Below are 25929 nucleotides of genomic sequence, written 5' to 3' on the forward strand. Positions count from 1 at the left end.
AGCACATACCCACATTCCTTCCATCTTATCACTGACATCTCGACTCATTTTCTCCCAGCTAAATGCCCTGTTTTTCTGCTTTGCACCGTTATTGGTTGGGCAAGAGTGTTCCTCTCAGTAATATTTCGTGATTAAGTACACGGTATCTCAAATGAATGACGGTCAAACTGTACTTCTGTGGATGAGCTCAGAAGACAAACACGATTTCATGATTTCACTGTTCTGGTGGGGAAATATTTTCCAAGGTCCAAATACTATCGTACTAGTGAACTTTTACAATAAACTTCTGTGTCAGCTGACTTTCTAAATTTCTTCAGGGTGCAAGGGGGAAGGAAAATTTAGCTACGACTGACCAGCCAAGGTGTGATACTGAACATGTGGGGGTAACACTGAGCTCTTGAAAATACCATTAATAGTCAAAGCAATAGCAAGACCACTGTCTACAACTGTTAATTTGGTTGAAGAGAATATACATGGCTCTATTTCCCTATGGCTTACACACACACACACACTCTCTCTCTCTCTCTCTATCAATTAGTTTGCAACACATTTTTGGATATATCCTGTATCCTCCCCCATCTACCTCACTCTGGGATAATAACCTGCACAGATCCTCTTAAGAATAATGCATCACCTTGTCACAATGTAGCAGCAGGTCACCTTTCAGGAGCATCAGAGATAATTAACCATGGTGGGAGATTAGAAGGATTTGGGTAGGTTAGAAGCAAGGAATGAAAGAACTTTGAGGATTACACAGGCATGTAGAATATGCAAGCCCTGACAATACAAACATCTCAGGTTCGGTCACCTGGCTTGCAAGGGAAGTTGCTATTTCAACCATGGGTAGGATGATCTGTAGAGGAAGAGAGTTAGGGCTTTGTATCAAATGAGAAGAGGAGGGAAGGGAAGAGGAAAGGAGGGGAGGGGAGAAGAGGTGGGGTGAGGAGGAGGGAAAGCAGGGGAGAAAAAGTTACTGCGTGAGTAGGGAAAACTACTGAGATGTGTAAGGTTGTATGAAAATACATCTGTTCCACAAGTGTCTCAGTAAAATCAACATCAACAAACCACAAGGCTTAATAAAGTCACCTAATCAGTATATATGAAATGGAGACATCATTTTTACCTATACACTAATGCGGGATCACCCTTCAGCATCTTTAAGAAGTAACAGTTTACAAAGAGAGTTAGCAAGTAAAAACATACTCCTTTAAGAAAAAGAAAAATCTAGATAACTGGGATTCTCTTGCCCTTCCCCAAATCAATAAGATTAAGTAAATATTATAAGAAAAAAGAAGTTCTCTGAGACATCCTTCCTTCAAATCTTTTATCAGACTTTGCAGGCGAGTCTGGTGGCTCACACCTGTAATCCCAGCACTTTGGGAGACTGAGGCAAGAGGATCACTTGAAACCAAGAGTTTGAAACTAGCCTGGGCAACATAGGGAGACTCTGTGTCTGCAAAAAAATAAAAAGATTAGCCGGGTGTGGTTGTGCAGGCCTGTAGTCCCAGGTACTTAAGAGGCTGAGGCAGGAGGACAGCCTGAGCCCAGGAGTTGAAGGCTGCAGTGAGCTATGACTGAACGTCTGCAGTCCAGCCTCAGTGACAGAGCCAGACCCTATCTGGAAAAAAAAAAAAACAAGACTTTGCTTACGTGGACAGAATTTGTACAGAGCTGGGTATCACTAAAGATAAGGAACAAAATGTTGAAAGACATACTGACTTTACTATCTCCAAAAAACATTTACAAAACATAAGTCACCATGTGCAGGGGCTGTGGGATAGGACGAGTTTAGTGACCACAGGTGATTTCAAATCTGAGTTTGGAAAATTAGAAACCGGTGCATCGGTTCAATGATTCCAGTTAAATGCGGGACTCTGCCCCTAACATCAAGTCTATAAAAGTTCAAAAGCAATAGACGATAAGAGGGTTTATCACAATGGATATGAGAAGTATGTTCAAGATCTAACACTTACTGTACGTACTAGCCTCAGCAATCAATGAGTTCATCAACACATTAATCAGTAACTCACCAGCCACATTCTTTATTGGTTTCCAGATGTTTTGGACAAGGGCCCCTTATGTGCCAAGCAATGTCCTCGGTACATAATATCAGGAACGGCAGATCTTGTGACTGTCATGAGCTTTGCAGGCTTGATGTGGAACAGACATTACATAGTAAACTTGGAAGGATGCCTGGAGGGGGTCTTGCAAGACCAGGTAGAAGGTGGGGACAGGGAGGCAGGGGGCATCTCTGTCCCCACAGCTGAAGGCCAAAGGAAGATTGGGGAGGGACACAAAAGAGCTGGAGGCCAGGTGCGGTGGCTCACGTCTGTAATTCCGGCACTTTGCGCGGCCAAGGTGGCAGATCGCTTGAGCCCAGGAGCTCAAGACCAGCCTAGGCAACAAAGCAAGATCACGTCTCTACAAAAAATTAAAAATTAGGGCCAGGCGCGGTGGCTCATGCCTGTAATCCCAGCACTTTGGGAGGCCGAGGTAGGTGGATCACGAGGTCAGGAGATCGAGACCATCCTGGCTAACATGGTGAAACCCCGTCTCTACTAAAAATACAAAGTATTAGCTGGATGTGGTGGCGGGCGCCTGTAGTCCCAGCTACTTGGGAGGCTGAGGCAGGAGAATGGCGTGAACCTGGGAGGCGGAGCTTGCAGTGAACCGAGATCACACCACTACACTCCAGCCTGGGGGACAGAGTGAGACTCCGTCTCAAAAAAAAAAAAAAAAAAAAATTAAAAATTAGGTGGGCATGGTGATGTGCACCTGTACTCCTATCTACTTGAGAGACAGAGGTAGCAGAATCACTTGTGCCCAGGAGTTCAAGATCAGCCTGGGCAACATAGCAAGACCCCCAAAATTTAAAAATTAGCCAGGCTTGGTGGTGCAGGCCTGTAGTCCCAGCTATCTGGGACGCTGAGGTGGGAGGATAACTTGGGCCCAGGAGAATGAGGCTGCAGTGAACTATGATGGCACCGCTGCACTCCATCTTGGGCAACAGAGAAAGGCCCTGCCTTTAAAAAAAAAAAAAAAAAAAAAAAATTAGAGATGGGGTCTCACTAAGATGCCCAGGTTGGTCTCAAACTCCTGGCCTCAAGCAATCCTCTCACCTCAGCCTCTGACAGTGCTGAGATTACAGGCATGAGCCACTACGCCCTGCCTATTTTCACATCAGAGACGTTTGGGCTGATACAGCAGGAAGGGGTGAGTTCAGCAGAGATCGGAGATCAGTGGAGAGAAGGGGAGGGAATTTAGATAAGCTATGGCAGCTTCTGTGAAGACATCATTGATGTGGATGGGCTCTGGAGATGTGTTTGAGAATTGGAAAGGGGCAAGGCATGGCGGTGTGCACCTATAATCCTAGCTACTTAGGAGGCTGAGGCAGGGGAAATGCTTGAAATTACGAGTTTGAGACCAGCCTGAGCAACACAGTGAGATCTTGTCCCTACACATACACACACACACACACAAATTCAATTAGCTGGACATAGTGGTGTGCACTTGTGGTCCCAGTTTCTTGGGAGGCTGAGGTGGGAGGATCCCTTGAGCCTAGGAGGTCAAGGATGCAGTGAGCCATGATTGCACCACTGCACTCCAGCCTGGATGAGACGGCAAGACCACATCTCTTAAAAAAAAAAAAAAGTTAAAAGGGCAGGACTCAGGATTACAGTGAATGCAGTCAAAGAAAAGGAATAAAAAATGGTTCCTGGGTGAGCCCCAAGAGCTGGAAGGACCACCTATGAAATGGGGAAGTGCAAATGAGGAACTGATTAGGGCTGTGGGGCAAGGAGGAAGAGCAGGAACTCATTTTTGGTGAGAGGCATCTGAGCAGAAGGCTCAGAGAGTGGTCAAGTGGGCGCACACATGTAGCTTGGCAGGCTGAAGGGGTGGGCTGGCAGCAGCGCTTGGGAATCTTGAGACCAGCAAGACAGCGAATGCAAATACAGAGAAAGAGGAATGAGAGGGCAGAGGGGCTCCTGTTTCCCACTGTGGGGTCCAAGGAAACGTCACCAGGAAGTGCATGCCCACAGGCACACCGCCTTGCTCCTAGGGTGACATGCACCCTCCCATCCTCTGCAACACTGCCTTGCACGGCTGAGCTCCTCTCGAGGAGAAGTGAGGTCACCTCCCCTGCTGCATGCACTGGAAGACCTCCCCCGCACCAGCAGCACATCCGCGGCCCCTTTCCTCCACTTCCACACCAACATCTGTTGTTTTCTTACTTTTCTGTTTTTTTCCTAGATAGGGTCTCGCTCTGTTGTTGCATAGGCTGGAGTGCAGTGGTGCGATCATAGATCACTGCAGCCTTCAACTCCTGAGCTCAAGCAATTCTCCCACCTCAGCCTCCTGAAGAACTGTGACTACAGGCGTGCAACACCATCCCTCGCTATTTCTTCGAGCTTTTTGTAGAGACAGGGTCTCCCTATATTGCCCAGGCCGGTCTAAAACTCCTGGGCTCAAGCGATCCTCCTGCCTGGGTCTCTCAAAGTGCTGGGATTATAGGCGTGGGCCACCATGCCTGGATTTTTTTGAGTTTTTATAACAGCCATTCCAATAGATGACTGGATAAAGAAAATTTAGTATATAAAAGTCACAGAAAATGTAGTATATTGACACCGCCATAAAAAATAAAATCATGTCTTTTGCAACGACAGGGATGGAACTGGAAACCACTATCCTAAGTAAAATAACTGAGACACAGAAAGTCAAATACCGCATAGTCTCGCTCAAAAGTGGGAGCTCAACAGTGGGTCCACATGGACACAGAAATGGAAATAACAGATACGGGGACTCCCAAAAGGGGAAGGCTGGGAAGGGGTTGAGGGCTGAGAAATTACCTATCGGGTACAATGTTCACTATTCGGGTAAGGGGTACCCTAGAAGCCCAAAGCTCACCATGACATGATACATCCATGTACCAAACGTCCACGTGTATCCCTGAATGTCTAAAGATTAACAACAACACAATAATAATACAACTTCTCCTCCTCAAAATACCCCAGAGGGATCTCCAAGAAAACAAGAGACAAAAATGATGCATACTCTAGTGGCATGAGGCCAAAACTGCATGGGGCGCGCGCGTGTGTGTGTGCATGCATATATGTGTGCGTGCATGTGTGTGTGCACGTGCACGTGTGTGTGCTTGTGTGTGTGCGTTTGTGTGAGGGGACTTTTTTAACACAAAGAAAAGTACAGAAGGATCCATACCAGGCTGTGAAATAGTTACCTGGCAATGAGGAATTCCAGATCAGCCCAGTCAACAAGGTGAAAACCCATATTCACTAAAAGTACAAAATTAGCTGGGGGTGGTGGTGCATGCCTGTAATCCCAGCTACTCAGGAGGCTGAGGTGGGAGAATCGCTTGAACCCAGGAGGCAGAGGTTGCAGTGACCCAAGATCACCACTGCACTCCAGCTGGGGTGACAGAGCGAGACTCCATCTCTAAAAAATAATAATAATAAATTAAAACAATGTATTCAAGCAGCTGAAAGCAGGCACTGGACAGATATTTGCCGAACCTTGTTCATGGCAGCATTATTCACTACAGCCAAGAGGTGGAAGGCGCCCCAGTGTCCAAGGATGAATGAATGGGTAAACACAACATGCTGTATCCTCTATACGATGGAATGGTACTCAGGCTTAGAAAGGAGGGAAATTCCTTTCTACAGGACGGGGGAATCTGAAGGACATTACAGTAACTGAAAGAAGCCAGTCACAAAAGGACAAATGCCGTATGATTCTGCCTATATAAGGTTCCTAGAATCACCAAATTCATAGAGCAGAGAGTACGAGGGAGGTTGCCAGGGCAGGGCTGGAGGGAGGGGCAATAAGGCGTGTTTCATGAGGACAGAGTTTCAGTTGGGGAAGATGAAAAGGAGTTCTGGAGATGGATGGGGATGGGGATGGGGATGGGGTGGCGGTCGCACAGAAACATGAATGTGCTCCATGCCACTAAACTGTGTTTTGTTTTTTTTGTTTTCTGTTTTTTTTTTTTTTTGAGACAGAGTCTTACTCTGTTGCCCAGGATAGAGTGCAGCGACACAATCTCAGCTCACTGCAATCTCCGCCTCCCGGGTTGAAGTGATCCTCCTGCCTCAGCCTCCCGAGTAGTGAACTGTACTTTTTTTTTTTTTTTTTTGAGACAGAGTCTCGCTCTGTTACTCAGGCTGGAGTGCAGTGGTGCGATCTTGGCTCACTGCAAACTCTGCCTCCTGGGTTCATGCCATTCTCCTGCCTCAGCCTCCCAAGTAGCTGAGGACTACAGGCACCCGCCACCACGCCCAGCTAATTTTTTTGTATTTTTAGTAGAGACGGGGTCTCACTGTGTTAGCCAGGATGGTCTTGATCTCCTGACCTCGTGATCTGCCCACCTCGGCCTCCCAAAGTGCTGGGATTACAGGCGTGAGCCACCACGCCCAGCCGTGAACTGTACATTTTAAAAATGGTTAAAATGAGGCCGGGCATGGACGCTCATGCCTGTAATCTCAGCACTTTGAGAGGCCAAGGCAGGAGGATTGAGTGAGATCAGGAGTTTGAGAACAGCCTGGGCAACAAAGCAAGATCACATGTTTGCCAAAAATTAAAATATTAACTGGGCATGGTGGCATGTGCCTATAGTCCCAGCTCAACTTGAGAGCCTGAGGTAGGAGGACTGCTTGAGCCTGGTAGTTGGAGATCAGCCTGTGCAACACAGCGAGACCCTGTCTCTACCAAAAATTAAAAAATTAGCCAGGCGTGGTAGTGCGCACCTGTAGTCCCAGCTACTTGGGAGGCTGAGGCAGGAGGATCACCTGAGCCCAGGAGGTTGAGGCTGCAGTGGGCCATGATTGCACCAGTACACTGCAGCCTGGGCAACAGAGCAAGACCTCATTTCTTTAAAAAAAAAAAAAAAAAAAAAAGGAAGTTAAAATAGTAAACTGTTATGTGATATATGTTAACAAAATAAAAAAATTAAATTTTAAAGAATGTTTTCCAGCATAGAGAGCAATCTATGAATCTATGAACGGGGGGAAAGTCAACATGAAGAAAGAGTCAATGTCGTCAACAACAACTGAGACAAGGGAGGTTTCCAAGTCCCCTCCCCATCCTCTCCAGTGACCTCAGCTGACCAGCTCTGTCCTCATCTTTAGCTGACAGCAGCACTTTTCCATCCGCGAAGCTGATCTGCTGTCTTTTATTTGCAGGGTCTGCGGGGATGGCTTGTCCTCTAAAGGATTTTTTTTGCTTTTGTTTTTGTTTTTATGAACAGGCAAATCAGCCTCACTAATTTGGAGACACCTTACCGTAGAAGTTGGTCCTCCTCTCTCCAGAGCCCGCCATAAAGCTGGGCTTTTGTGGTGAGAAGAAGAAAATGAGCCATCCTCATCCCATCTCCTCCAACATCTATGCCACGTGAGGCTCCAGAACGGCTCTACTTTCCGACCTGGCTGCACTGCAACTAGCCCTTAACCAAGGTGACCTAGCAGCCCTCGGTGGCTCCATCTACCTATGGCTTCCTCCCTCCAAGGACCCTGCCTCAGGCTCTCTTCTGAGACAGTTGCTGTAGATGTTTTGCCCTCAAAGTTTCCCAAATTGGAATGCACTCTCTCTCCCTGGATCTCCTCACTGTCCAGCAGCCCAAATGCACAGCTGAGCCAGAGCCAGTCCTTCCTTATAGGCACAGCCGAGCCAGAGCCAGTCCTTCCTCATACCCCAGTCCCCATGGCAGTCTCCTACACATCTGAGTTCACTGCATTCCTGTGTCCACCTCCTGGCTGAACTCAGATTTGAGTTTCTCCCCCATGTCCCTCCTGCGCCGTAGTGACCCATGGCTTCCGTGTCACTCCCTGTCTAGAATGATTTTCCACCACCCACCCCTTTCAGCCAATAAACCCCTACTCCTCCTGCAAAATTCTCCTTAGGTGTCCACGGCGTCTTCACCCCCTACCTCTTGCCCTCCAGAGCCGGTAAGGCCCCTTTTCCACGTTATCGCTGGGACTCTTCTCACCCTATGCAGTTCTCCTTAGACCAAGGCACTGGAAGGCTTGGCATCAAATGGAAAACTCCATTCAGAAGACACTACAATTGCATTCTCTTGCAAGAATTTAAACCTCCCTTTTCATACATAGAAAAAGGGAATCAAGGTAAAAAATAATAAAAAAGAAAAATATAGATAATAAAATAAGCCTCCCTTTTTGAAGCGTCTGCTTTGCCCCAAATACTAAACATGCAATGTATCATTTTTTGGACAAAGAAGAGGAAGAGAAGACCCAGGAGCTGCCTGCTTTCACTCTGGTCTCTGTGCTTTGCAGGCAGTGATGACAGAGCAAGAAGCGCTATTTCTAGATTTTTGCTTTTAAAATTCAAATAGAGAGCAAAATAAATAAATAAATAAAAGGAGAGAACATGGTGTTCTTTCTTCCTGAACTCTCAGGAAAACAAAGGAATGATTTTATTCCTACCCCCAACAAGTACCAATGACAATGGGGACCACACTCAAGTCTGCAGACTTTAAAAAAAGATGTTTCCAAGAGATGCATCCACTCTCCCCGAAGAAGAGGTTCTGGCATGAACTCCTCTCCATGGAGAAACGAGCGGTCATCCAGGAACTAGAAGGATGTGGCCCGGAGTGGAGAGACCTCTTGCCTTCCAAGTTCTGTAGAAGAAAGCTGGCTAAGCCCTGCAACCACAGACCAAACCCACTGGCTTGGCTCGGCTGCTGTACCATAGATAATATGGCACTGGAACCACTGTTTGGCCCATAAGCCAATCAATCATGACAGAAGAGTGGGGCTGCAGGCTCAGGGGCTGGGGCAGAAAAGGGAGAAAGGGACTCCACACGCACAGGTATTTATCTGTCTGTGCATCCGCTACAGTGGGTGTCAATGGAGCTGATTCTGCTCCCCACAATAAACACTGGACAATGTCTGGAGACATCTTTGGCTGTCACACTGGAGTGGGGGTGCTAGAGGCATCTGGTGGGTGGAGCCCAGAGACATTGCTCAGCACCCTACAGTGCACAGGGCGGTCCCACCGCAGAGAATCCTCCAGCCCCAAATGTCAGCAGTGCTGAGGTTGAGAAACTCTACTAATACGTTCCATCATCAATCTATCAATCAATCACCTATCTATCTCAATATCTATCAACCATCTACCATCTATAGCTACCAGCTATCTATCCATCAGCTATCATCTATAGCTATCATCTATCAATCACTTATCTCAATATCTATCAACCATCTATCATCTATAGCTATCATCTACCTCAATATCTGTCATCTATCAAATATCTGTCTCAATGTTGATCTCCATCCATCCATCCATCCATCCATCAACTATCTGTCACAGTGGTTCACAACTGGGGATAACTTTTTGTCCCCCCATAGGGGGAACTTAGCAGTATCTAGAGACATCTTAGGTACTCATCATAGATGGGATGGGTGCTCTTGGCATCTGCTGGGTGGAGTCCAGGGACGCTGCTCAACACCCTACAGTGCACAGGATGCCCCACCACAGAGTCCTCCATGATCCCGCCCCATGTGTCAGCACTGCTGAGGTTGAGAAACTCTCTTTTAGCATGAGAGCTCTGCCTACATGCAATCGGTCATTAATCTATCAATCAATCACCTACCCACCTCAATATCATCTATCATCTATAGCTGTATATATTAGTATCTATTATCTATCACCTATCTTAATATCATCTATTAGCTACCCATCATCTATCTACTCACCTATCAATCACCCATCATTTACACCTATCTTAATATCTATTATCTATCATCTATCCATCTCAACATATACCTACCTATCATACCTATCATCTCTCTCTGTCCGTCGTCTGTCTATCACAGTGGTTCACTAGTGGAGAAAACTTTGCCCTCCCTCCCTGAAGGAACACTTGGTTATGTATGGAGACACTTCTGCTTTTCATAACTGAGGTTGCTGCTCCTGGCCCCTGGTGGGTGGAGCCCAGGGACACTCCCCAACACCCTGAAGTGTGCAGGACGGCCCCACCCCAGAGACTCCTCCAGCCGTAAATGGGAGGCACCTCCGCTGAAATTCCTCGTTTTATACCTTCATCAAGAAGTCCAAGGCCTAAAACTGCCAGTATGGGAAGCAGATGTTGAGCAAGGCAACTTACATTTAGAAGAGAAGCTGCACAGCTGGGAGGATGAAATTCATTCTTCACAGAGGATCTAGGATTCTCCTCTAAGACATGCTCCTCAGCATGCAACGTTGGACACCCTCCAGCATCTTATCCATGGGGCTGGCCAGACCCAGCGTGCTCTCTCGTGTTATGTACAGGGAATGCCAAGTGTCTGAATGCACTGGATCAACTTTAATCCAGTTCTTAAAGCCACTTGGTCCCTAAAGTGTTAATGCACAGAAAAAGCAAAATGCTATAGCAGGTTATCATAATACTGCACGGCACCGAAAGATCAATTATCAGCAAGTCACTAAGGCGGTCTCATGGGCTAAGTTACATCACCCCCTCCAAGTCCACATTGTTTTTCGGATTCTTTTTTGAGACAGGGTCTTGCTCTGTCCCCCAGGCTGGAGTGCAGTGGCACAATCTCGGCTCACTGCAATCTCCGCCTCCCAGGCTCAAGCGATCCCCCTACCTCAGCCTCCTGAGTAGCAGGGACTACAGGCACCCCCACCACACCCAGCTAATTTTTGTACTTTTTGTAGAGACAGGGTCTTGCCATGTTGCCCAGGCTGGTCTCAAACTCCTGGGCGCAAGGGACACTCCCACCTCAGCTTCCTAAAATGCTGGGATTATAAGTGTGAGTCAACATGCCCAAGTGGCAAACTCATTTTCTGTCATTTTTTGGGAAAAGTCACCTGTAAATTGCTATCACCATTAAGTCTTTAAAGGCTCATTGTTGACAATCACTTCCCTAGATCCAAAACTTTTCACGAGAGCTGTGCACTTCAGGGCCTGCCTTGTTTTCTGCACTATTTCAAAATCAAAGAAATGTATTTATTTATTTATTTTTATTTTTATTTTTTATTTTTTGAGACAAAGTCTTGCTCTGTCACCCAGGCTGCAGTGCAGTGGCACGATCTTGGCTCACTGCAAGCTCTGCCTCCCAGGCTCAAGAGATTCTAGTGCCCCAGCCTCCCAAGTAGCTGGGTTATAGACGTGCGCCACCACGCCCAGCTAATTTCTGTATTTTTAGTAGAGACAGGGTTTCCCCATATTGGCCAGGCTAGAATTTTCTTTTTAATTTTTTTTCTTAAGAGACGAGATCTCACTATGTTGCCCAGGCTGGTCTGGAACTCCTGGTCTCAAGTGATCCTCCCGCCTTGGCCTCCAAAAACGCAGGGATTACAGGTGTGAGCCACCGAGCTCAGCCCCAAATCAGAGAATTCTGAAATGAGCCCCTGCCATGTTCTCCCAAAACACTGAATAAAATCCTCCCGAGAATAATATCAAAAGCGGCCTTAAATTCCATGTGGACTTTAAATGATGAGGAAAAATTCATGCTTTTTGGCAACACTACCAGGCGGACCTGACATACAAATAACAGCTACATTCGACTGTAACCAGCACTCGGAGGAGCCGGTGAGCTGTACGGGCAAAGGACAACCCATGAAGCATCCAAAATGTCCTCTTCAAAGGCTGTCATGGTGCAGAGAAATTTCACTCCTTAAAAGTTAGAAATAGGCCAGGCACGGTGGCTCACATCTGTAACCTCAGCATGTTGGGAGGCCGAGGTGGGAAGATCATTTGAGCCCAGGAGTTTGAGACCAGCCTGGGCAGCAAAGTGAGATCCCATCTCTACAGAAAATTTTAAAATGAGGTAGGTGTGGTGGTGCACACCTGTAATCCCAGCATGCCAGGAGGCCAAGGCAAGTGGATTGCTTGCAGCCTAAAGTTCAAGACCAGCCTGGGCAACATAGCAAGACCCTGTTCATAGAAAAAAAACAAAAACATTATCTTCACCAAAGAGGTTGTGAAAAATATATACATATGTTTTTTAAAAATTAAAAATAAATAAAAACATTAGCAGGGTGTAGTGATGGGTGCCTGTAGTCCCGGCTACTCTGGAGGCTGAGGCAGGAGGATGGCTTAAGCCCGGGAGGTTGGGGCTGCAGTGAGCTGTGATTGCGCCGTTGCACTCCAAGATGGGCCACAGAGCAAAACCCGTCTCTAAATGTAAATCTATATATATACTTTTTAATATAAAAGATAAAAATAAACCAACATAGGTAACTTTGAATAGAATTTCTAAAGTCTCTAGGGCTTTATATAAGACTTAAGAAATATAAACGACTTTGTTCCTTAATTGAAAGCAGGGAATATCAAAATCAGAATCCATGTCCCTGCAGGAATGTACCTTATCTGCCAAGGAAAACAGTCTTGAGCTATCCTGCCTTGAAGAAAGGAGAACTACCTAACTAAAGCTCTGTTCTACAAGCTCCTCCCTATTTTTTAACTTGCGGGAGCTCAAGAATTCCATCCTGGGGAATTCTCTCACTTGTATACTCCACCCACTCCCATGTCCATACGGTTCTTCTGTGGGATTTTAGATTTCTGAACTGTAGAGTACTCAGGAGCCCATCGTCTCGGCTGCTCTCCTGCTCCAGGAGGCGCAGGGGGTGTGTGTGAGTTCCTCAGGGCTATCATTAACAAAGTACCACAAACTGGGGGTTGGGGTGGAGGGACGCGGCAGACAACAGACATGCATTCTCAATCCAGGTGCAGTGGCTGACACCTGCAATCCCAGCTCTTTGGGAGGCTGAGGCTGGAGGATTGCTTCAGGCCAGGAGTTTGAGACCAGCCTGGGCAACACAGCATGACCTCATCCTACAAAAACTTTTAAAAGTTAGTCAGGCATGGTGGCATATACCTGTAGTCTCAACTAGTTGGGAGGCGGTAGAGGCTGCAGTGGGCCATGATTGTGCCACTGAATTCCAGCCTGGGCAAGAAGGAGTGAGACCCTGTCAAGAAAGAAAGAGAAATGAAGAAAGGAAGAAAGGAAGGGAGGAAGGGAGCCACCGCGCCCATCCTCTGCATATGATTTTGTTCGGAGCTCAGGCAGCATTGGGTCTAGAGGAGAAGGCAGGTACACTTGTTCCAGTACACACGAGGTGCTTCAAGAACCCTGTGTCCCGGGGACAGCAGGTGAATGAGGGAAAACAGGTAGGTGTTTCTTAGATGGGGGAAGTGAAGGACAATGATGAGAGCAAAGAAGGAGGCCTGTCAAAGAAGGGTGGCCTGGGAGAAGCCCCGGAATGAGAGTGTGAACAGCACCTTCTACCTTCTCCTGTAGGGAGGTGGTGGCAGGAGGCCAGTCCACGAGGATACTGGTAGGAGGATGCTGCATTGTTGGGGCTTTATATGGGATACTTCAGGAGTTCCCTGAGGATGAAAGGAGAGAGGCAGGTCATTGCGGAGGTACCTGGGAGGACCAGTGAGGCTATAAAGTGAGGAATGTCTTCAAGGGGAGCAAGGCTGGGAGAGAAAGACCAGGTAGGAGGGAAGCTAGTACAGAAAATCAGGGCAGAGAGACGGGACCCAGATAAAGCAGAAGATGGACAGGTGGACAGGAGAGGCATGGTAGCAAGATGGCGGAGGGAAGACGTGGGAATTGGATGGAAGGCACCCATGGAGGGAAAGGAGAGACGTGCAGGACATCCTTGTCTAAGGCACCTGGGTGGAAATGGAATTACCCTGCTGGAATGGTCTGAATATCTTGTGTCCTCCCAAATCCCTATGTTGGATCCTCACCCCCAACGTGATGGTGTTAGGTGGTGTGTCCTTTGGGAGGTCATGAGGGTGGAGTCTCATGAATGGGACGAGTGCCCTTATAAAAGGGACCCCAGAGAGATCCCTCACCCCTTCCACCATGTGAGGACACAGTGAAAAGGTGCCATCTATGAACCAGGAAGCGGGTCCTCGCCAGACACCGAATCCACCGTGTCTTGATTTTGGACTTTCCAGCCTCCAGAACCATGAGGCAAATGTCTGTCATTTGTAAATTACCGAGTCTAGGATCCTTTGTTATAGCAGCCTGAATGGACTAACACACCTACCCTAGGACATAAGACTGTTGTGTACCATCAGCTGGAAGTGTGTGGGCTGCATCTAAATGGGATATCTCTCATCCACAGTCAACCAGAAACCCAACAAAACCTGAAGCCCAGCCCCGTCCACGTGACTGTGGTCCCTTAAAAACCAACTTAACCAGTTCTGCCGAGAGCTATAGATGCAGAACCCAAGGAGGTGAGGAGACAAAGATTCCTGCATCCTTTTCCAGGCAGAGATACTTCGCTCACCCAGGAGAGGAGCAAGGGGCCTTGGGCACGGACTTCTGAACACAGAGCATTTCTTTTTGGACCTGGTCAGCCATGGAGGTCAGGAGCCCTGGAGGTATTCCAGCTCTAAGATCAGAGGCTGATAAGACCTGACAGGTGGAGACTGCTGTGGCCTAAGGCTTTGCACGCAGGCCATGGTCTCGGCACACCAAGCTTCTTATAAGAAGAGACACACAGGGGTCTAGGGAGAGTGCGTCGGGAGAGGCCTCAGGAGGGGACTCACAGCCTGATGAGGAACGGGTGGCTGACTTCCTTCAGGACGGACTTCTCATTGTGCACGTGCTGCTCCTGCTTCAGGCGGATGACGTCGGGAATGCTCATCACCTTGAGGGCGAAGAAATGCTTGGCTGTCTTCTCCTTCACCAGGTGCACCCGCCCGAACGTCCCAGTGCCTGGAGAGAGAAGAAATCGACAGAGGCCATTAAGTCTCCTGACAAAGGGAAAAACCACCGCAGCCAAGCAATCAGTGGGGGGCTGCACCAGGACGGCAAACACAGACGCCAAGTGAAACTTTCAGAGACTTTATGTCATGGTGCACGTGGGGTGATGGCATTTAGTGAGAGGCGATCACCTGGAATTTTCCACTGAATAGAGAAATTGCAGAGAGAGAAAGAGGGAGAGAGAGGGAGACAGAGAGAGCCATCTACCTCTGAATGGTTCCTCAATTTGGGGACAAACTGGCCATAATTTCTGCAGATCAGTCTTCGCACACAGCACACCCACACGCCCCACACACCCACATGGAGAAGCATTAGAGTAATAGTAAATGTATTTATATAACATGCCTTTTTCTCTTCAGGCTCCCTGGTTTTATCAGAAATACAGACAGGGTGTAAAACACACAGCCCTCCTCAACACGGCTGTTTCCTTAACGCACATTAAGGCTTGCTCAAAGTACGGAGTCCGTATTCTACAATCTGGCGTGGGTTGGGATGAAGTGCTATATAGGTGCCCACAAACAAAACAAAACAACAACAACAACTTCAAGCACTACAAATACAAAAGAAAACCAATAGCTCTACTGTATTCTGCTGGGACATTTTCAATCCAAACACTTTCTTCTCCTCCTTCCCCTCCTCCTTCATCTCTGCCTTCTCTTTTTTCTCTTCCTCAATCTTCCCCTCCTTCTCTTTCACCTCCTCCTCCTCCTCTATTTCCTTTTCTTTTCCACTTCCTCCTCCTCCATCTCCTCCTCTTCTCCCTCCTCTTCCTCCCACTGGGGTGCATCTAAATGAAGAAATCTAACAGTCAATGAGATATAAAAGAAAATCAAAATCTCTAAACAAGCTTTGCTTGTTCCTCCTCCTCCTTTCTCCTCCTCCTTCTCTTCTTCCTCTTCATCCTCCTCCTCTTCCTGTAACACACTGATCCTACAAGGTGTGCAGGTGTTCACGCACATATTGAAATATTCTTCACGTAGCATAAATGTTCTTGTGTTAATGGAAAGAATAGTGCAGTGGTGCCATCACAGCTCACTGTAGCCTCTACCTCCTGGGCTCAAGCAATCTTCCCGCCTCAGCCTACCCAGTTAATTTTTGTACTTTTTGTAAAGAGGGGGTCACACTGCGTTGCTCAGGCTAGCCTTGAACTCCTGGGCTCAAGTGATCCTCCTGCTTCAGCCTCCCAAAGTGCTGGGACTACAGGCATGAGCCACTGCAACTGATGCAGGATTTCTAGAGTATCCCTAAATTGCCTTTGACCTACCTTGATCCCAGCGTCAGCAGCCCCTTACTGACATGCAAGTCATTCCTCAGCAATATTTTTAAACAACGCATTCACAGCTGCAGACAGAGATGAGCAACTAAAACAAAACTGCCCTCCCGTATTATGTGATCACACCCACCCCAAACAGCAGAGAGGCTTCTCAGAAACTGACTTTCAGAGAAAGGATGGTTTGGAAGTTTATCCTTCTGAGGAACCAGCATCTGTTGACGAGCAAATCTCACCGATCAATATTGATCCATTTACCTATCCATTCATTGGCTGATACTCCTGTGCCTGCTTTATGCTAGATTGCAAAACCCAAGAGAATCAGGATCTTCCAGACACCTGCACTCCCATGTTTATGGCAGCACTATTCACAACAGCCAAGACGTGGAAACAACCTCAGTGTCCGTCCAAGGGCAAATGGATAAAGAAAACATGGTACATATACACGATGGAATACCATTCAGCCCTAAAAAAGAAGGAAACTCTGGCATTTGCAGCAACATGGATGGAATTAGAGGCTATTATGTACAGTGAAATAAGCTAGGCACAGAAAAACAAATATTAAATATCGCATGATCTCACTTATACAAGGAATCTGACATGGTTTGGCTGTGTCCCCACCCAAGTCTAATCTTGAATTGTGGCTCCCATAATCCCCATGTGTTGTGGGAGAGACCAGGTGGGAGGTAACTGAATCATGGCAGTGGGTTTTCCCATGCTGTCCTCCTGATAGTGAATAAGTCTCACGAGATCAGATGTTTTAATAAATGGGAGTTTCCCTGCTCGCGCTCTCTTCTTGCCTGCTGCCATGTAAGACGTGACTTTGCTCCTCCTTTTACCTTCTGCCATGACTGTCGGAACCTCCGCAGCCATGTGGAACTGTGAGTCCATTAAACCTCTTTCCTTTATAAATTAACCAGTCTCAGGTATGTCTTTATTAGCAGCATGAGAATGGACTAATGCAGAATCTACAATAGTCAAACTCATAGAAGCAGAGAGTAGAGAGGTAGTTATCAGAAGATAGGGCTTGAGGGGGAAGGGGAAATATATTGGTCAAAGGATACAAAGTTTTAGTTGAACAAGATAAACCATGGAGATCTACCATACACCTAGTTCATATAGTTAACAATACTGAACTGATAAATGAAATTTTATATATAAATAGCTCACATATACAATAGTAAAATTGTATATATGAAAATTTGCTTAGAGGGTAGATCACATTATATTGTTTTGTCATTTTTTTTTTTTTTTTTTTTGAGACAGGGTCTCTCTCTGTTGCCCAGGCTGAAGTGCAATGGCACAATCAATAGCTCACTGCAGCCTTGACCTGCCAGGCTCAAGTGACCCTCCCACCTCAGCCCAAATAGTTGGGACTACAGGCGTGCACCACCAAGGGCGGATAATTTTTCAAATTGTGACTGGGTATTTTTGACTGGTTTGAGAAGAAAAAAAAAAGACCACAACCATACAATGGATTTCCTTCCAAGAGTCTGGAATGCCATTGATTGCACATGGTAACATGAAAAGAAAAAGTTGTACTTAAGCTACCAATTTTACTTAGAGTATTTGCTGTAAACTAAAATCCCCATGTTGTAAAATATCTAAGCTAATGAATGATGAATTTACTAGCTTATAGGGCAGACTGGGAAGGGAGGAGGAGAAGTAACCTTTGCTTTTTAAGTGAAGTTTCCGATAATGAATATTTTATTATGGCAGAAATAGAAAGTGAACTACAAGATAAAGAAAAAGTGTAAGAAGGAAACAATGTCAATAGCTGACAGGTGTTAAATATTTCTTTAAAAAAAGAAGTAAACAAATAATGAAATAGTAACACATTTTTAAAGTATATTCTCTTAGTTAATTTGGAAATAAAATAGGTTTTATTACAGTACAACATGGTGTGGGCAAAATTAGGTGGAATCAGGTCAAAGACAGGAAGTGGGAGAAGGGCTTTGAGGACTGTGAACTGATACAGTTTAGGTGTTTGACTATGGCCACTGATGCTTCAATTGGATAAAACACAATTAGGAATCAGGAACACTGGCATCCAACCCAAGCTTATCTTGCCATTGGACCTATGAAATGGGCAACAGAGTAACCTTTTAACCTTTTAGTCTCCTGTTGCTCTTCTTTCCAACAGAACTTGCATATTATTAGGAAACATTAAATTCTTGCCACACCCTAAAATTCTAATAATGCAATGAATATGGTCCTTGACTTTTCTTCCTCTATCTGGTTCCTTCCTCCTTATTCATCTTTCTCTATCACCCACTCCAAGGAACCCATTCATTACTTGGCTGTGTTTACTGCATAACATTCTGTCTTCTTAGCACTTGTATTTGACCCTCAACAGAGAGAATTCTCCATGCCTACTTTAAGAACAACAGCTATGACTCAACAGATTTTTTACACTTCTGTGACTTCTTTAAAGCTTTCTCTGAGCTGTGTGCATTATAAACATACAAAACTCAAAACACGTTACTTATGCACTGCAGCGGATCTTTGCGCTACCCTGGGAGATATTGTCAGTCCCGCCAACGCCACAATCAGACTGCAGAAGTATGTCGGTAAACAACCTTATTCAAAGCAGACAGAAGTGGCATGCTGTAATGTTTAAGGTTTATCAGCTTAAGTGCACAGAAGACAAAGGCAACATTTAATGGTGCTGGTAGATTTTCCCCGCTTGGTGTTGGAAGGCTCTCCAGTACACATTCCCCAGTTATCATTATCCCACTTGAGGAGAAAATGTCTATTTGTAGCCTTCTCTGCAGCTAAGGGTGGCCATCTGACCCAGCTTTGCCCAATAAGACATAAAAAAAAGAGTCTTTTCAAGTGTTTCTAGGCAGGTCAGCTCTTTCCTTCCTGATAAGGGAGATCTTGAAGGTAAGTGGTCCATTCCCCACCCTAGAGATCCCGTCCATCTCTCTCCAAGCTAAGTAGTAGTGTTATGCACGAGGGAAATCAGATGTGGAGTTTATGTCTTTTCTTTTAATTTTAGATTCAGGGGGTCCATGTGCAGGTTCATTACGTGGGTATATTGCATGATGCTGAGGTTTCGGCTTCTAATGATCCCGTTGCCCAAGTAGTAAACAGTTTCTAATAGGAAGTTTTTCAGTCTTTTCCCCACTCCCTCCCTTCCTCTTTTTGGAATCCCCAGTGTTTATTGTTCCCATCTTTGTGTCCATGAAGTACTCAGTGTTTAGATCCCACTTATAAGTGAGAACATGCAATATCTGGCTCTCGATTTTTTGCATGAATTTGTTTAGGATAGCAGCCTCCAGCTGCATCCACTTTGCTGCAAAGGACATGATTCTGTTCTTTTGCAGGGCTGCAATGTGGAGATTAAAGTCAAAGCTTTAAGGGGAAAGCTTAAGTATGGGTTCTACAATCCCTTACCCACAGTGGCTAAAGCTAAAGGCTCTGAATACTCAAAGTGTCTTCATCAACACACCTGGCCGCAAAACTGGACCTTGCCTAACGTGAGACTGTTCAGGCTTGATCCTCCTTGGGGTGAATATCTACCTATTTCACTACAGAAATATTCTTGTCTTGATAACAACATCCAGCCCAGACTCTGCTGAGGGTGTTGTATAATTAAAAAGGACATGCACCCATTCTCATCCCAAATTTAGAAAAATCCCCAAATTCCCAAATATACCTGATCTATACATTTCAGAGACTTAGAAGGACCATGGCAATCTCGGGAAGGTGTGGCTACTTTTAAGGTGGGCACGCCCTTTTTATAGCAGGTGCAATACAGTGGGCTTTTCCTCCAACATTCAAAGAGTTGTTTCTCCAGCCAAGTGCCAGACGAGGAAGGTGGATCAGATTTATGAGCCATTCTGTGTGTGCAATTCTGATCTGTAAACATTAATGCGGGGTGGACTCAGGTCTCCTCTCTCCCACTGGAGAACCTCCTGCTTTTTGAAAGCCTCTGACAGTGTGGCCACTCTCTCTGCATTCCCTCATCCATCTATCCCTCCTCCCCTACCCTATCCATCCTTCCCAAGCCCTTGGGTCCAACTCACACACAAACACATCCTGGCCTGTTGTTGTTGTTGTTGTTACAGAGTCTCACTCTGTCGCCCAGGCTGGAGTGCAATGGCGCAATCTCAGTTCACTGCAACCTCTGCCTCCTGGGTTCAAGCGATTCTCCTGCCTCAGCCTCCAAAGTAGCTGGGATTACCGGTGCCCGCCACCCCGCCTGGCTAATTTTTGTATTTTTAGTAGTGACAGAGTTTCACCATGTTGGCCAGGCTGGTCTCAAACTCCTGACCTCAAGTGATCCACCCACCTCGGCCTCCCAAAGTGCTAGGAGTACAGGCATGAGCCACTGCACCTGGCCACATCCCAGCTTTCTGTCTGGAGGGATGGGAAGAAGGAGAAAGACGACGTCCACACTCCCAATAAAGAGCAAACCTCATAAACTTCAACTTTCCCAGAAAAATGCCATGGGCATCTTCTGAGCTCCACCCAAATACAGGCATGTGTAACTGTAAACATACACATACACATTACGGTCACCAAAAAATGACAGCCTTTATCCCGAATGTTTAGACAACTCAGCAGAACTAAAATATTAGGTGAATCACCATGACCATGGAAAATGCTGAAAGGTTCCCTTGTTAGTGAAGACTCACAACTGGCGGCTTGGGGGCTGGGGGGAATGTACAGCCAGGCGCCGTAGCTCACAACTGTAATCCCAGCACTTTGGGAGGCCAAGGCAAGAGGATGTCTTCAGGCCAGGAGTTCTCGACCAGCTTGGGCAACACAGCGAGAGCCCCTTGTCTACAAAAACATAGAGATCTCATCCCTATTAAAAGAAATTAGCCAGGAGTCATGGTGCACTCCTGCAGTCCCAGCTACTGGGGAGGCTGAAGTGGGAGGATCACTTGAGCCCAGGAGGTGGAGGCTGCAGTGAGCTATGGTTGCCACTGCACTGCAGTCTGGGCAACAGAATGAAACCCTGTCTCCAAAAATAAATAAATAAAAAATAAATAAGGCCAGGCACAGTGGTGCACACCTGTAATCCCAGCACACTGGGAGGCTGAGGTCAGAGGACTGCTTGAGCCCAGGAATTCCCGACCAGCCTGGGCAACATGGTGAGACCCCTATCTCTACGAAAAAATACAAAAATTAGCCAGGCATGGTAGTGTGCACCTGGAGTCCCAACTGCTCAAGAGGCCGAGGCAGGAGGATTGCTTGAGCCCAGGAGGTTGAGACCAGCCAGGGCAACATAGTGAGACCCTGCCTCTATTTAGAAAAGAAATAGGCTAGGCACAGTAGCTCACACCTGTAATCCCAGTGCTTTGGGAGGCCAACATGGGAGGATCGCTTGAGCCCAGGAGTTTGAGATCAGCCTGGACAACACAGTGAGACCCTAGCCTCTACTAAAAATACAAAAAAATTAGCCAGGCATGGTGGTGGGTACCTGTAATCCCAGCCACTCCAAAGGCATGAGAATGTCTTGAACCAGGGAGCAGGAGGTTGCAGAGAGCTGAGATTGCACCACTGCACTGCAGCCTGGGCAACAGAGGGAGATTTTGTCTCAAAAAAAAATTTTTTTTTAATAATAAATATATCTCTCTTGGTTCAAAAATCTAAAGAGAAATAATTTTTTTAAATGTATAAAGCGAGGTATGAGAAAGAACAGAAAACACATTTCTCACTGTGAAAAGAGATGGCCTTTTCCTCTCTTCCTCAAGCCCAGCAAACCCTAAATCCCTCTTGCCTGTGACTTTGGAGGGAAGGAACGTGGCGGCCAGCAGAAACAGAGGGAAGACAGCAGGCCACCGTGTTTATCATCACGAAGCCCATTCATACTAAAGAAGCGTCCAGAAAGAGGAGAAACACGGATTTAAGTTTCTTTGGTTATATTTTTAAATTTTGCTAGAACTCAAAACACTTCAGTAGAGCTGTATGGAATAAACACAGGGACCGTGACATGGAATTTCACGCGGTCACAAAACAGAAAAGAAACCAACCAACCCTGAGTACTTTCCCTTGGGGTCCGTGGGTATATGGGATGGGGTGAGGAAGGTGACGGGAGAAGGACCGTGTCTCACTGCAGCACATTCCCGGGAGTAGATTCACGGATGATCTCAGACACCAACAGCTGACACCATCTGAGCCCAGTTCTTCCTCTGTGCTGCAAGAGCAATGCCGCACAGCTAGCTCGGCCTTTCACAGGTCACCTAAATACAGCCAATCTCCCCTCTCCCCACTTTGTGTGCGTTGAATGGGGTGCCCTGGAAAAGATACGTTGACATCCTAATCCTTGGTACCTGTGAATGGGACCTTAGTTGGAAACAGGGTCTTTGCAGATGTGATTAAGATATACACAAAGGCTGGGCACAGTGGCTCACCCCTGTAATCCCAGCACAGGAGTTTGAGACCAGCCTGGGCAACACAGCAAGACCTCAGCTCCACTTTTTTAAAAAATGAAATTTAAAAAAAGATATACATTAAGGTGAGGTCATCCTGAAGGTGGTCCAATATGAGTGGTGAACTAATAAGGAGACACAGACGCAGAGGAGAAGACCACGTGGAGAAAGAGGCAGAGAGTGCAGTGATGCGGCCACAAGCCCAGGGACACTTGGAGCCCCCAGCAGCTGGGAGAGGCAGGAAGGAGCTTCCCCTGGAGCCTCCAGAAACAACTGGATACAACTGTAGTGGACTGAACTATGGTCTCCCAGAAAGATATGTCCATGTCCTGACCCACAGAACCTGTAAATGAGACCTCATTTGGAAAAAGGGTCTTTGCAGATGTAATTAAGTTAAAGATCTCAAGGTGAGGTCATCCAAAATTGGAGTGGACCCTAAACACAATGACAGGTGTTCCTGTAAGAGAAGAAGAGAAGACACAGACACAGAGGAGAAGGCCACGTGGAGACGGAGGCAGAGACCGCAGTGATGCGGCCACAAGCTCGGGGACGCCTGGAGCCCCCAGGAGCTGGGAGAGGTAGGAAGGAGCCTCCCCTAGAGCCCGCAGAGGGAGCACAGCCCTGCCGCATCTGCACTTCAGAGTTGTGGTCTCCAGGACTGTGAAACAATTAACTTCTGTTATTTTAAGGCACCCAGTCTGTGGTATGTTACCAAAGCAAATATGCGCAAGGGGTACAAATTCAACCAAATAGTTCCAAATTTAGCCAAGTACATTCCCTAGCAATGCTGCGAGCTCACAGTCAAAGGTATAACTCCACCATCTCTGAGAACCTGAGAGAGGCTTCCAGGGTGGTCTGAACTGTGCAGACCTCAGCAAACAGCAACATCCCAGGAAAGAGTGGGGCTAAGGAGCTACTAATCCCTATTCCTACAAAGGCAGCCTAGACATGTCTGAGCCTTCCCAGACCGATCACTAAGGAATATCCACAACACACAGCCGCCCCAAACATGGGAGAAGACAGAAGTCTTCGAAGGAGCCGAGATGAAAAACCAAGTTCAAATTGTAAACTAGGCTGGGCAGGGTGGCTCACGCTTGTAAGTCCAGCACTTTGGGAGGCCTAGATGGTGGGATCACTTGAGGCCGGGAGTTCAAGACCTGCCTGGGCAACATAGCGAGATCCCAGCTACAAAAATAAAAATGAAAAATTACCCAGGTGTGGTGGTGCACAGCCGTCGTCCCAACTACTTGGGAGGCTGAGGTGGGAGGATTGCCTGAGCCTGGGAGGTCGAGGCTGCAGTGAGCTAAGATCACACCACTGCACTCCAGCCTGGGCAACAGAGCAAGACCCTGTCTCAAAACAAAAAACGACAACAACAAAAACAAATAGGAAACTAATGGCTGATATTTTAGTCATCTGTATATAAATCCCTTCATAATCTTTACTGAGGTAAGAACCACATTTTCATCCAAAAAAAACAAGGTAGTTGGCCAGGCACAGTGGCTCACACCTGTAATCCCAGCACTTTGGGAGGCCAAGGCAGGTGGATCACAAGGTCAGGAGTTCAAGATCAGCCTGACCAACATGGTGAAACCCCGTCTCTACTAAAAATACAAAAATTAGCCGGGTGGTAGTGGCGTGCTCCTGTAATCCCAGCTACTCAGGAGGCTGAGACAGGAGAATCGCTTGAACCCGGGAGGTGGAGGTTACAGTGAGCCAAGATTGCGCCACTGCACTCCAGCCTGGGCAACAGAGCGAGACTCCGTCTCAAAAAAACAAAAACAAACAAACAAACAAAATATGGTAGTTAAGCAAAATTTGGTAGGAGTGGTCACAGGGAGAGATTACTTTCTGGGTCTCAATCTTTCCCTCTATCAAGTGTTGGTTATTTCTTTTCATCAGTACAAATATTCTGAGGTGCATAAAGATCTGACTTAAGCTTCATCTCATTCAGCTTCTGCAGTATTCGCTACTCTCTGTTGAAAAAAAAAATCTAGTGGCTAAACGTAAATGAAAAAAAGTACCTATTAATTACACTCTGACCTCGGTTCATCCTGGGAAAGGGTTTCAGGGCTCATAATTCTGGCAGACTTCTATGTAAATAAAGTACTTTGCTTGAACTATTGTAATAACCTAACACAGACTGGAGGACTTAAAGAGAACTTTCTTCTCTCACAGTCCTGGAGGCTGGAAGTCGGAGACCCAGGTGTGGGCAGGGCTGGTTCCTCCTGAGGCCTCTCTCCTGGGCTTGTCGATGCCATCTTCTCCCTGTGTCCTCACAGGGTCGTCCCCTATGTGCGTCTGTGTCCTCATCTCTGTTTTTATTTATTTTTTATTTATTTCTACTTTGTGAGATAGAGTCCTGCTCTGTGGCCCAGACTGGAGTGTAGTGGCACGATCACAGCTCACTGCAACCTCCACCTCCTGGGTTCAAGCGATCCTCCGGCCTCAGCCTCCCAAGTAGCTGGGATTACAAGCATGCGCGACCACAGCCAGCTAATTTTTGTATTTTTAGTAGAGATGGGGTTTAACCATGTTGGCCAGGCTGGTCTCAAACTCCTGACCTCAAGTGATTCGCCTGCCTCAGCCTCTCAAAGTGCTGGGATGACAGGCATGAGCCACAACGCCTGGCCTAAAATAATTCTTGCATACACACTTTCCATCTTGGGTCCTTCCTGAGAATAAACCCACCTGAACAGGGCACCTGTTCCTTCCTTCAGCCCTTCCCTCCTTCTTTCATCTGTTTCCTTCCTTCTTTCCTCTCATTCCTTCTTTCCATCCTTCCTTTCTCCCTTTTTCCTTCCTCTTCTTTCCATCCTCCTTTCTCCCTTCCTTCCCTCTCCTTTCCTTCCTTTCTCCCTACTTTCTTCCTTCCCTCCTTCTCTCTTTCTCTCCTTCCTACTTTCTTCCTTCCTCAGCCATCTCACTACTAAGCCTCATTCAAGAGGCGTCATCCCATCACAGTTAAAAGCTGTGTGACTGTGACAAGCCCTCTAACCTCTCTAAAATTCATCTACAAAATAGGGACCATAATCTTTACCCCCACTGGGTTTAAGTGAAATAACACACAGAAAGCACATCACACAGAATAATAAACATAGTAAATGAATGCATCTGTAAGTGTGAAAACATTCAAACATCGGCTTCCCAAATGTCCCATGTGGCGGTGCTTACCCAGCCCTATCCATTTGGCAAGGACTTCTCCCAGTGTGGGTGATTGTGTTGTATGTACACCTGAATAACACTGACCCGCCTCCCCCAAGATAGGCTAAGAGGAATTTAAAAAAAAAAGAAAAAGTAAGCAAAACCAGGCTCAGTGGCGCATGTCTGTAATCCCAGCACTTTGGGAGGCCAAGGCAGGTGGATCACTGGAGCCCAGGCGTCCAAGACCAGCCCAGGCAACATGGCGAAACCCTGTCTCTACAAAAAATTTAAAAATTAGCTGGGCATGGTGGCGCACATCTGTGGTCCCAGTTACGCAGGAGGCTGAGCAGGGAGGATCTCCTGAGCCCAGGAG

General features: G+C 46.7%; 1 protein-coding gene across 6 annotated transcripts in view; it reads right to left on the reverse strand.

The window, feature by feature from the left end:
• PRKX (protein kinase X-linked) overlaps nt 1-25929 on the reverse strand; it is a 109695-nt gene that overhangs the window by 56083 nt on the left and 27683 nt on the right. For all 6 annotated transcript variants that reach the window (XR_010154750.1, XR_010154751.1, XR_001714057.4 and 3 more), the window contains exon 2: nt 14540-14708. Coding sequence is in view for 3 of the 6 variants with exons in the window: in XM_016943616.2 (XP_016799105.1) it covers nt 14540-14708 (169 nt within the window). In the remaining 3 variants the exon portion in view is untranslated. The remainder of the gene's footprint in view (nt 1-14539; nt 14709-25929) is intronic.

Source organism: Pan troglodytes, chromosome X (assembly GCF_028858775.2).
Source record: "Pan troglodytes isolate AG18354 chromosome X, NHGRI_mPanTro3-v2.0_pri, whole genome shotgun sequence".
Classification (NCBI taxonomy): domain Eukaryota; kingdom Metazoa; phylum Chordata; class Mammalia; order Primates; family Hominidae; genus Pan; species Pan troglodytes.